The sequence below is a fragment of the Schistocerca serialis genome, chromosome 8 (genome assembly GCF_023864345.2).
Source record: "Schistocerca serialis cubense isolate TAMUIC-IGC-003099 chromosome 8, iqSchSeri2.2, whole genome shotgun sequence".
NCBI classification, from domain to species: Eukaryota; Metazoa; Arthropoda; class Insecta; order Orthoptera; family Acrididae; genus Schistocerca; species Schistocerca serialis.
Genome location: NC_064645.1, coordinates 247,575,929 through 247,588,935, shown reverse-complemented (window position 1 = coordinate 247,588,935; position 13,007 = coordinate 247,575,929). Strand labels below are relative to the sequence as shown.

The 13,007-nt window shown below is 37.6% G+C and overlaps 1 protein-coding gene across 1 annotated transcript in view; it reads left to right on the top strand.

The window, feature by feature from the left end:
* The window catches only part of LOC126416953 (neural-cadherin-like), a 124,005-nt gene that overhangs the window by 12,636 nt on the left and 98,362 nt on the right, over nt 1-13,007 (top strand). The window contains exons 7-11 of the mRNA XM_050084834.1: nt 10,133-10,296; nt 10,399-10,582; nt 10,666-10,842; nt 10,897-10,972; nt 11,059-11,243. Of these exons, the coding sequence (XP_049940791.1) occupies nt 10,133-10,296; nt 10,399-10,582; nt 10,666-10,842; nt 10,897-10,972; nt 11,059-11,243 (786 nt within the window). The remainder of the gene's footprint in view (nt 1-10,132; nt 10,297-10,398; nt 10,583-10,665; nt 10,843-10,896; nt 10,973-11,058; nt 11,244-13,007) is intronic.

Here is a 13,007-nt window from a genome sequence, read left to right as displayed (position 1 = left end):
GAAGTGTTTTCTTGGGTTTCATCAGTAAAACTGACAATTTCCAAGTGTCTCCAGTTTAGTTATTTTGTCATTTTTTCCATAGTATTTCAACAATTTCTTTAGTTGTCTTTATCAGGTATCAAGTACAAATTTTATTACTCAGCATTTGGACTCCATCTAAACTGTGAATGGAAAATGCTGCATGCCAGCAGGGCAATTGTTTTCCAGTAGCCTACTGTTAAACAATGAAGCAGTCTCACAGAAATTTAATACCAGTCAAAAGTGTATGTTGAACTCTTAAAAATGTTAGAAGTAAGGAAAATGTCAAAATGCTTCAGCAAAAAACTCCTTAATGTGCACTTCTCTATTACTAGAAAGAGAACTGGGTTTTGCCAATGTGATTTAAGAAAATTAATTTTGCTTAAGCTAAAGCCTTTGTCCCACTTAAGTAATTATCTACATTTTTAGTCTGCAATTCTTCCTGCATTTATGTTGCTCCAAAAGGTTGCTGTTGCTGTTCACAGTTGTGGCTCTGGTACATTCATATTTTATTGTATATTCACAGATGAGAGATTGTATGATGACAGCTGATTTGATTATTTATTTGAACTAGGCGTAATGCTTATGTTCTTTATGCATTTGTTCAACAGTTCTTCAACTTGGCTACAAACACAGATGCACAGAAATCATTGTTATAGAAATCTCCCTTCACAAGATCTTGGGGAAACTTGCCTCCCACTTGTAAAATCAGCCTGTGGCCATTTACATCAACTTACTTTTTATGTCCAATTGTTCTTTGTTATCTATTACTTTGACCTTTTACAGATATAAATCAAAACAATATTAAAGTAAATGTTGTGTAAGTAATTTGCAAATAATATTTTTTGTATTTGTAAATGTATTTTATTCATCTGATAGTACACATTTACAGATCATCTGCTTGTATTGTACAGGAGACATGTCATAGTTTCTTAATATGTTAGCAATTCACTGAAGTACACTATTAGCTTCCTCATAGTTGACCCCATGTGAACATTCCATTATATTTCTCCCATTGGTTTTACTTGCAGATATTTTTATAATGTCTGTCACCAGTTTAAACTTTTTAAACTTCAGATTCCTTTGATCCAGTCAGCAGGAGAATTCCTAGAATATGGAATGAATCAAGCTTTTTTTCTAAATAAAACTACCATGATATGGTTGTGAGGTGAAAGATGTATAGCAGAAATTTGTACATGTTTATGTAGTTATGGTTAAATTAGTAGCATATTTGAAACTGCCTGTGTTAAACTGTGAAAGGAAGGAGGGAAAATTAGGGCTCAATGCCCCATTATGTGAGGTCATTAGAGCGAAAGCTTTGATTGGGTAAGGAGTGGGAAAAAAATTGGCTATGTCCTTTTGAAGTGAACCATTCTAGCACTTGTCATAACCAAAATAGGGAGGTTATAGAAAACCTAAAACCATATGGCTTGATGCATATTTCAACCCTCATCCTCCTGAGTATGAGTCCATTGTCTTACCGCAATGCCATCTTTCTCATTTCCATTTGTATAGGCCACAAGTTATTACACTCACTGATGCATACATTAATGAGCCAAAACATTATGACCACAGCACATCATGACAATGAATGATACTGAGTGGGTTGGCACAGTGGTTAGCACACTGGTCTCACATCTGGGAGGACGAGAGGTCAAAAATGTGACCAGCAATCCTGACTTATATTTTCTGTGATTTCCCTAAATGGATTCCAGGCATATGCTGTGATGCTTCCTTCAAAAAGTATGGCTGCTTTCCTCCTCCATGCTTCCCTAATCCAAGCTTGTGCTCCATCTCTAATGACTTCATTGTCGATGGGATGTTAAATACTAATCTCCTCCTCCCCCACCTCCTCCTCTGGTATTGAATGCTGTGTGGTGGTATTGATGACATGTGACACAGTAAGGGAAGTACAGGGTGTTTCAAAAATGACCGGTATATTTGAAAAGGCAATAAAAACTAAACGAGCAGCGATAGAAATACACCGTTTGTTGCAATATGCTTGGGACAACAGTACATTTTCAGGCGGACAAACTTTCGAAATTACAGTAGTTACAATTTTCAACAACAGATGGCGCTCCAAGTGATGTGAAAGATATAGAAGACAACGCAGTCTGTGGGTGCGCCATTCTGTACGTCGTCTTTCTGCTGTAAGCGTGTGCTGTTCACAACGTGCAAGTGTGCTGTAGACAACATGGTTTATTCCTTAGAACAGAGGATTTTTCTGGTGTTGGAATTCCACCACCTAGAACACAGTGTTGTTGCAACAAGACGAAGTTTTCAACGCAGGTTTAATGTAACCAAAGGACCAAAAAGCGATACAATAAAGGATCTGTTTGAAAAATTTCAACGGACTGGGAACGTAACGGATGAACGTGCTGGAAAGGTAGGGCGACCGCGTACGGCAACCACAGAGGGCAACGCGCAGCTAGTGCAGCAGGTGATCCAACAGCGGCCTCGGGTTTCCGTTCACCATGTTGCAGCTGCGGTCCAAATGACGCCAACGTCCACGTATCATCTCATGCGCCAGAGTTTACACCTCTATCCATACAAAATTCAAACGCGGCAACCCCTCAGCGCCGCTACCATTGCTGCACGAGAGACATTCACTAATGATATAGTGCACAGGATTGATGACGGTGATATGCATGTGGGCAGCATTTGGTTTACTGATGAAGCTTATTTTTACCTGGACGGCTTCGTCAATAAACAGAACTGGCGCATATGGGGAACCGAAAAGCCCCATGTTGCAGTCCCATCGTCCCTGCATCCTCAAAAAGTACTGGTCTGGGCCGCCATTTCTTCCAAAGGAATCATTGGCCCATTTTTCAGATCCGAAACGATTACTGCATCACGCTATCTGGACATTCTTCGTGAATTTGTGGCGGTACAAACTGCCTTAGACGAGACTGCGAACACCTCGTGGTTTATGCAAGATGGTGCCCGGCCACATCGCACGGCCAACGTCTTTAATTTCCTGAATGAATATTTCGATGATCGTGTGATTGCTTTGGGCTATCCAAAACATACAGGAGGCGGCATGGATTGGCCTCCCTATTCGCCAGACATGAACCCCTGTGACTTCTATCTGTGGGGACACTTGAAAGACCAGGTGTACCTCCAGAATCCAGAAACTATTGAACAGCTGAAGCAGTACATCTCATCTGCATGTGAAGCCATTCCGCCAGACACGTTGTCAAAGGTTTCGGGTAATTTCATTCAGAGACTACGCCATATTATTGCTGCGCATGGTGGATATGCGGAAAATATCGTACTATAGAGTTTCCCAGACCACAGCGCCATCTGTTGTTGAAAATTGTAACTACTGTAATTTCGAAAGTTTGTCTGCCTGAAAATGTACTGCTGTCCCAAGCATATTGCAACAAACGGTGTATTTCTATCGCTGCTCGTTTAGTTTTTATTGCCATTTCAAATATACCAGTCATTTTTGAAACACCCTGTATATAAGCTGAGCAGAAACAGATGGAGAATAATTCTAGTGACAATATAAGCTGTAAATGAGGAAATCCAGTGACATAAGTGACTTTGACAAAGAACAAATTGTTATGGCCTAGTGCTTGGAAAGAAGCATCACAGAAATGGTGAAGTTGGTAGGTTGTTCACTTGCTACTGGGTGAGCATCTATGGAAAGTGGCTGAAGGATGGTGAAACCATGAGTAGGCAGTAAGATATTGGATGTCCATATTTCATCAGAGATCATGAAAGTCAGAGGCTTGCCTGCTCTGTAAATCAGGATATGCACTGATCTGTGCCAGACCTCATAACAGAATACAGTACTGGTGCAGACACAAGTGTTTTGGAGTACATTGTTCAGCACTGTAGTAGACAATTGCTGTGTGCTCCCATGTTGGCCCCACAGGGCCAATTACGAATTCAGTGGACATAGGGTTGTCAAAACTGGACCATGGATCAGTGTAAACATGTTGCCTGGTCACACAAATAATATTTCTTGCTACGCCAGGTTGCAGGTCTCTTCCATAGACATTATGATCCAGGTGAATGGCTGTTTGAAATGTACACCATGCAGCCAGTGAGGGCAGTATTATGCTGTGCAGAACATTCAACTGGGTTTCTACAGAACCTGTGGTACTAATTGATAGCACCATAACATCTGTGGACTATTATAACAATATTGTGCACCACCTGCATTCCTTCACACTTAATGTCTCCCCCAGTCACAATGTAATGTTCCAGCACGGTAACTGTCTGTGTCAAAATGTCAGAGTCATGCTGCAGCAGTTTGAGGAACATGATATATAGATGTCTTGGCCATGAAATTTACGCAATTTAAACCCTGAGATGCTTTCAAATTTCAGTTCTGTATCTTTAAATTGCTGGCCCATAATGTACAGGAACTGCCTGACATGAGCATAGACATCTGGTGCTACATACCTTTATTTATTTATTTAGATTTTTTTGCATGGAGTCATCAATATGACTGCTTCTGCAAATGTCAAGTACAGTTACAAACACAAAATACATTTAGATCTTAAATTTACAGGTAGTAGTTAAACAGTAAAGCCTCTCAAAATATATTACATCTTATACATATTAATACAGCCAATTATTTTTTTTATAGATTATTTTACAGCTCTTAAACTTAACCAGTTAAAATTCATTGAGTGAATTGAGACACATTTCAATTAAGAATTCTTTTAGTTTTGGTTTGAATTGCTTTTTATTACTGTTTTTCATGGACTCTGGCAATTTATTATACCATATCAGTCCATTAGTATACGGGCTCTGGTCCATCATTTTTAATCTTGTTCTTTGTCAGTAGTAATTCTCTTTGGACCTGGTGTTGTGGTCATGTATATGACTACCCATTTAGTTAGTTTAGTATCTGGTTAGTTTTAGTTAGTTTAGTTTTCTCTGTGACAAACATAATTAATTTATAAAGATACAAAAGAGTACATGATGAAGTACTTATGTTATCTGAAAACATCACAGCAAGAGTCTTTACAGCCTATTCCATGTATAATCCTTAACCCTCTTTTTTTGTAGCAATAGTACTCTGTTAAGGTGAATGCTTGCAGCACAACTCCATATTTGTATACAGTAGCTAAGATGGGGATAGGTTGTCCCATAATACACAGTTTTAAGCATGTGGGCTGGCACCATTTTGGACAGTTGGCTAAGAAGATACAGCCCATTGCTGACATTTTTATATACAGCTTTAATGTGGTTAATACACTGGAGGTTTTAGTCTGGGTGCACCCCTAGAAATTTACACTCGTTTGCTTTCTCTGCCACTATGCCGCATACCTCACTTATACATGAGCGGAGTCAGCTGTAAATATTAGCATCTGGGATTTATTTACATTGATCTTTAATCCTTGTGCATGTAAATATGAACTTAATTCCTGTATCCCATAACTTGCTGAAAATTTCAGTTCCTCACAATCTTTACCCTGAAATAAAACTGAGGTGTCATCAGCATAATATACAATGTGCTAGTTAATGAGGTGTACATCATCATTAATATATGCTAAAAAGGCACTCCCTGAGTCACTGTTTCAATTGTGGATTTAAAAGTTAAGATGTTATTGTCAATTTGAAGTGTAAGTTTGGTACACTGTTTCCGTTTCACCAGATACATGGATAGATGCATCACTGATATTATAGACCCACAGTTTTTTTTAAGAGAAGCTCATGATTTACTGAGTCAAAACCTTTGTTCAGGTCAAGGAATATTCCGGCTGTGTGCATACCTCATTCTATATTGCTATATACTTCATGGAAGAAACTGGCAACAGCAGTGGCTGTGCTTAGGTCTTTCCTAAACCCATGCTGTGATTTGGTAAGCATTTTGTATCTTGAGAAAAACATTGTGAGTTGTGATACAGTAACTGTTTCAAATATTTTACTGAAGGTATGTTAGTGATGTCGGTCTATAGTTTGAAACTTCTTCTTTACTTCCCTTCTTATGGATTGGCTGAATTGCACTTATTTTTAAGGCATTTGGGTGTATGTTTTCATTAATAATACAGTTGATAAGATAGGCAAGGGGTGTACTTATTTCATTGGCACATTTTTTGTAGCACCACACTTGAGATACCACCCCATAAGAGGGCAGCAGCTGTCAAAATGCTTCAGCACTGTCTTATAAAATTTTTCCCATTTGCGTTTTGATCCTTTAGTTTGTCTCCTTTCTCATCTGCTAAGTCAGTTTTGAAGGAACTGATGTTGGTGCCATTCAGGGTCCACTTCTTCTCAGTTATCTTGGTTGCCATTGGTACAGCAAACCTTAAATATTCTAACACCTGACAAAAGTGATCTGCGTAATGAAAAACAACACTTTGAAAGTTAACACTGTCTTATACATTTTTGTTGACTATTACATAATTAATCTGTCTTACTGGAGCTTGACTCTGTTACTCTAGTGTCAGAGTTCACTATATTTGTGAGATTAAATGAGTTTAATATGTCTGTTATTTTCAGATAGGTTATACTTCATGAGTTTGCATCAATATTTAAGTCTCCAACTATGCTAATATCAGTGGGGCCTGTTTGTCTAATTACCCTGTTAAGTCTATCAGTATAGTACAACGCATCTGTATTTGGTGGGCAGTACATGCCAATAACTTTATGTTTAGCTAACCTGCTTGAATGAGTGTTTATGTGGACCACAACACCAGCCATTTCAGTTGTTCCTTCTCTGCAGTATTGTTCAACAAATGAGATTTTCTAAAATGGAAGATGTTCTTTTACAAATATTGCCACCATACCCCCTTTGTGTTGTTGCCTGCAGTAACTATCTGCTAACACATATCCATCTAATTTGTAACACTCAATTTCATTGTATTTTAGTCCATGTTCTGTAATTACTAACAGGTATAGTAAATTCTCATCCACAAATACATGCAGCAAATTGAGTTTATTCCTAAGGTACTGCACACTTAGATGCATTATCCTAAAGGGCACTAATATTTTACAACACTTTGTGACATGGTATTCTGAATCACCTGAATTATTACACAAATCCTTAACACTGCACTGTAATGACAATTTACTCAATTCCAACTCAGTTTCTTCAGCATGTGAACAGGGTTCTTTCCAATCCAAGGGTTTAGTTCAGTAAAATAGTGTTGCTTGGAAATGAGTGTAAAAAACTTGTTGATTATAATTTAAGATGATTGGGTCCATGTTTTTATGCAGCTCCTTACAAAGGTCTGTTATCTGGTTCACTAACTTGAGCTTTCCGTTTATGTTTAAGTGAAGTCCCTGCCTGATATGTTCTTCAAATTTCAGTTTGCTTATGTCTAGCAAGTCCACATGTTTTGGTTTATTACATAGACTGCAGTTCTAAACTGTAGCACTCAATTTCTGTATTAACTCATGACCATTGTGGGAGATCATGTCGCACTGGTAGGTTTATTGGGGTAATGTTTGTGTTGTACAGTTTTGGCAATAACTTCCTGTAAACTGTGAGTGCTGACTTGCTCTTGGTTTTGTAAACATTGTTGGCACCACCAATGATTACAACGTGGTCGTCTTTTTTCAGATTGTTTGTTTCTGATAAATTATCGACTACAGCACTTAATGTAGCTCTGGGTTTAACTTTTGTGTATAGAGAATATTCATTGTGTAAAGCTTCATGAAGTGGAGCTGAAAGGCTTTTTCTGTGACTGTCCGCATACAGTAATAACTTTTTTGTGCCTCCAGGCATTATAATTTTTCTGTTTCAGCTTTTATCAGAGGATTCATTGTATTTACTTTCGCTTACACTATTTGTTGTTTCACTGGCTGAGTCTAGTGCTGAAAACTTATTTGATGTAACTGACCCACTGTTTTTAGTTCTTTCCTGAAACCTATCAAGGATTTGTTTAATCCATGCAATGCTAATTTGCTGCTGTACTGAATTTCAAAGATGGCTCACAATGCTATTAAGCAGTTGGTCATAATGTCTTTGGGTTATCAATCTATCTTATAACTGAATAATAGATATTGTACTAGAATTTCATGTGCATTATATGACATCCCTTCACAAAATTAAAATGAAATTCATCAAATGAGTAGAAATATTTTCAAGAGTCTGCTCTTTCAACTGGCTGAAATTTTGGTTTGATGTTAATAAGTATTTTGATGTCCCTTGGGATTACATTGAACACTTTTGCAGTTGATTAATGTGCTCCTTTCTGCTTGCCACTCTGTGAACCTGAGCTCTTTTATACAGGGTGTTTCAAAAAGAATGTACATATTTTGAACACACAATATTTATTGAATGGTAAGACATACAAATATGAAACTTGGAACACATTTTAATTAATCTCTCAAGTTTAGGTTTCAGATGTTCAATACATCCTCCACCAGTCACCCTAACAGTATCACATCAATACTCATGTTCCTCCCATACTCAGGTAAGCATGTCCATTGCCACTGACTCTATGGCAGTTAGGATCCAGCTCTTCATCTCTTCTAGTTTCTATGGTAGTGATGGTGTAAAAAATTGTCCTTAATGAAACCCAACAGGAGAAAGTTACAGAGCATCAAGTCTGGTGACTGTAGAGGTCAGCTAAGAAGTATTAAGTCAGCTGCCGTTTGACAACCAATCCAGTGGGCCAGTAGAGAAATATTCAGGTATTCACACACTTGACAACTCCTGTGAGGGGGTTCCGCATCTAGTTGAAAATCGAAGTTATCCTTGTTCAGCTTCAGAAACAACCAGTTTTGTAAGATAGCAAGACACTGCTGACCATTAACCAAGTGCACAAAACACATTGACTTTGGGTGAATCTCAAACATGTTCAGTGTGTGCTTGTGGGCTCTATAGACCTCTTAGGCCCCAAATTTGAACATTGTGTTTGTTTTCTTTCCCATTAATGTGTAAATTCACTTCATCACTGAACATGATATTTTGTGCAAAAGTGTTATCATTGTCAACAGCATTACAAAGCTCTTTAGAAAATGCCACACATTTGCTACTGTCATCATAACATAAAGCCTGTAATAGCTGTAACTTGTATGACTTCATAACCAACCAACATCTCAATACAGGTCAAGCTGTTGTTGTGGGCAGTCATAACTCCTGACTGGTACAACAAGCTGTTTTTGTAGGACTACGTTGGAAGGCAGTTTGAATGTATGTGACATTTTCATTGGCAACACAAGAGTGGGCAGGTTTCTTTCTTTACATTCACATACTGTGTCTATGAACTATCAATACCATCTGCAAATGCTCCATGCATTTGGAGGATCAGTTTTGGGTACCTCAACCTGAAGTGTTTTTGCACTGTAATCATGGAATTACTCTTTGCAAATTCAAGAATACAAAATGATTTCTGCTGCAGAGTAGCCATTTTGCAACACATGGTGGTAACCAAGGAAAACTGAAGACAACCGACATCTAGCAGCAATGAATATAAATGAGACAATATATATGTTCCTCCATAACTGTTCCATGGCACAGCAAGTGACAGTAGTTTTGGCAACATAATATTCTTTAATACATATATATTCTTTTTTAAACACCCTGTACTGTGGACAGAAGGAGAACCACAACTTGGAAGCTAGTTCAGTTTCCTTCCTTTACTTCATAAATGAACTGTCAAAATTACTGATCATGAATTCTCCTCACTTAATTCTAAGTTATTTCCAACATGATAAAACTTCACTTTAAAAAAGAAGACAAGTATATCTTCTTCTGCTTCAACTGGTCTGCTGCATTTTTTAAAAATTATTGTTAATATTTATCATTCAGTATTGTCACAATACAAATATTTTTGTGCTGTGCTCTCCAGTTTCACTGCCACATGGACTGGACTCTGATATTAATCATTGTATGAACTAATATGTTCATAGAAAATCCTATGTGGAATAAAAATATGGTATGAGGAAAATTAATTAGATTATGTAAAAGTATTAAGCAATATATTAGCACAGATGTAGGAAGTTTTGTGGACTCTGAAGAGAAATACTAATGTGAAAGCTGTACTAACACATTCAACTTCTTGTTTATGTACTTACCTATTGCTCCACTCCTTCATTGTATGGCAAGCACTTGTCTTTATACTTTGTCACTTTTCTCTTATATGTTATTCAGTTTACATCTATATCTTTGTGCATGTTAATATGTTTCCACACTGATATAAAGGATCAAACTCCAGAAACAGATATTGGAAGGATATACATTGAAGATCCAGATGACTGGGATCTACCTGACAAGAAATTCTTCTGGAATACACATGAACATCATAGATTCAGAATCAATGAAGCCTCTGGAATGATTACAATGAAGCGCAACACACCAGACGGAATGTAAGTTCACTGTCACAAAATGTCTTCACTGGCCATGTATTTCAGATCTAGTTGTAGTTATAACTTATCTCTTATTTCACTAAAAGATGTAAATGATTTCAGATACAATTTGGTATTCAGAGTGCAAGACCACAAACATAAACAAAACAATGTGTCAGCTATTGTTACTGTCACTGTAAAGCATATTTCCCATGATGCTATTCTTAACTCTGGCTCATTGAGAATTTCTAATTTGTCTGATGAAGACTTCATCAAAGAATGGAACTATATGGTAATTTTTATGGAGGTTTGTCACTAATGAGTTATTTCTGTAGTGATTAATTCAAATGACACTCAGATTTTTACTTTTTCTGATGGCTGTGGTTGCAGGAAAGTAAGGCAGAACAACTTAAGACTGTTTTGTCAGAAGTTCTCAACGCTCAGCGGGAAAGTGTGGATATTTTCAGTGTTAATGGACACAGATCATTTCCACCTGTTCTGGACATTTTCTTTACTGTAAGAGATAAGAGATATCACAGCAGTGAAAAAATAAATGGGCTCCTACAAGTATATAAAACAAAGGTACTCATTAAATTACACTTGGAATATTTCATAACTTAGACTTTAAGCACTTTATATCAAACATATCTGAGGAAATCATCCTCAGTATGTTTGATTCCTAGTATGCAAAAATGTGGTATATTATTTTACTTCACATGGAATAGTGAAAATAAGTCATGAATTATAGCAATTTACTTGTTGTGTGAAACATATTAATATTAGCATCAGGGTCATTTAAAAACAGCAACATAAAACAGTACTGCAGACTCAACTTTATTACAAGTTTTAATTCACAAGTTTTTCATCAATCTCTAGCATCATTCAAATTTTCTTGTGAATTAATTGTGTTCAGTAATGAGTATAGGAAGCTGAATTCAGTCATGAATAAAAAATTTTACAATGTCAATGTATGATCAAGAAACTTTAAGCAAGTGCCAAGGTGAAACTATGCAGATTAGATAAAACAGTTCTGCTCAGTCAAACAACAAGGAGTATCATTGACAATAAAACATTAAATAATTCAGTAGTTTATAGGACTGTATACTTTCAGAGCCAAATATTCACTCTTATTGGAAATACTGGGTGGTCATAACTAAGCTGATGGTGTTCCAAGTGCCACAGTGCTGGCTGTACGTACTGCATAACACTGAACCATCATAAGTATTTTCTTTAATTAATGCACTCAGGGAGTATACTGAAAAAATTATAGTTCCAGTATGCTGCTTGTCACTTGATAATGAGTATTGATTTCTTTTGTGAAGTGACTGCTGGTGTAAAGAATTAAGAATGTTGAAGTTTTCCGTATGAACTGCAATGACTATAGAGAACAAATTCTGTGCACTGCTGGTGAAGTCGCTTTGAAAAAACAGTAGCAATAGCAGTGCTGTATTGCTGTAATATTGCTGATAGAAACAGCTGCAAAGAGAACTCATGTCAACAAATGGACTAAAGAATATAACCAAGAAATATTGAAGAAAGAGGTAAATTAGGTAGTGCAGCAGGATTTGGCCTATCCCCATGGTAGTTCTTGATAAAGTTACTGTAGCTATAGCCGACTGTGCAGCACATGCCTGAAATTCTGTAGCCAGTGCTTGACCTGTGTCAGGGGGACTGTTTCTCACTTGGTCAACAGCTCAAAAAACTTTGCAGTGCATTTTACACTGGTACCCCTGTAAGATAGAGAATGAGCACCAAATGAAGCCCCAAGATAGGCAACAAAGACATGACTTTGCCCTTCATTTTTTGTCATGCATGGAAATGGATGACATGGGACTGGGGAATATTCTTTGGATGGGTTCTACTACTCTGCCACATGCAGTGTAGGAACATCCAGTGCACTCAGCTCATGTGACTGTCTGCATGTTATTAGGACTACCTAGTGAAGCATGTGTCTCTGCTTTGCAAGAACACAATTGTGTCCACATCACTGTTTTCATGCAAGATGGGGTGACACCATGTGTCACTTGCCAGATGAAGGAACTACTTTGAGAAACCTTCAGTAAATACCGTATCACCTCTAGGCAAATGGAAAATGTGTGGCCTCCAGACCCCAACCTAAATGCATGTGTATTAAGGTTGCCCAGATATCTGAAAGATCGTGTCTATTAGAGATGTACCCAGACTCTTCCTGATCTGAAGGACAGTAGATGTTGGTATATAGTTCTGATTATGGCAAGTATGCTGTGAGCAACTGTCAACCACACAGTGTTACTGATGCAGCACGTTGATGAGTTGGGAGACAGTATTGAACACATGTTGTACCTTGTGACCCTAATGTAATAAAATGCCAGAAGCACCGTTATCATGTGTTTGATTGTTCGTCCCCTTTCCCTGCATCCACACCACATTCTGACTACTTACAGCACTACATTGTGAGCATACTGATTAATGAGCTTATGTATGACGTTCCAGCACCCTGCAATGTGTACAGCTATTACTGCAGCACTCAAAACACTGTCAGTTAAATCATAACCACCCAGTATGAGATGAAACATAGCAAAACAGAGATGAAACATAACAACATAGAAACACTCTGAAATAGCTATAGCCATGGCATAGGAAATCATTTCACTTGGAACATTGAGTAAAGAGGGATACTGAAACATCCACAGGAGGTTGGAAAAGGTGTATGGAGATGCTGCTGTTGATCGCAGTACAGTTAGTCGGTGGGC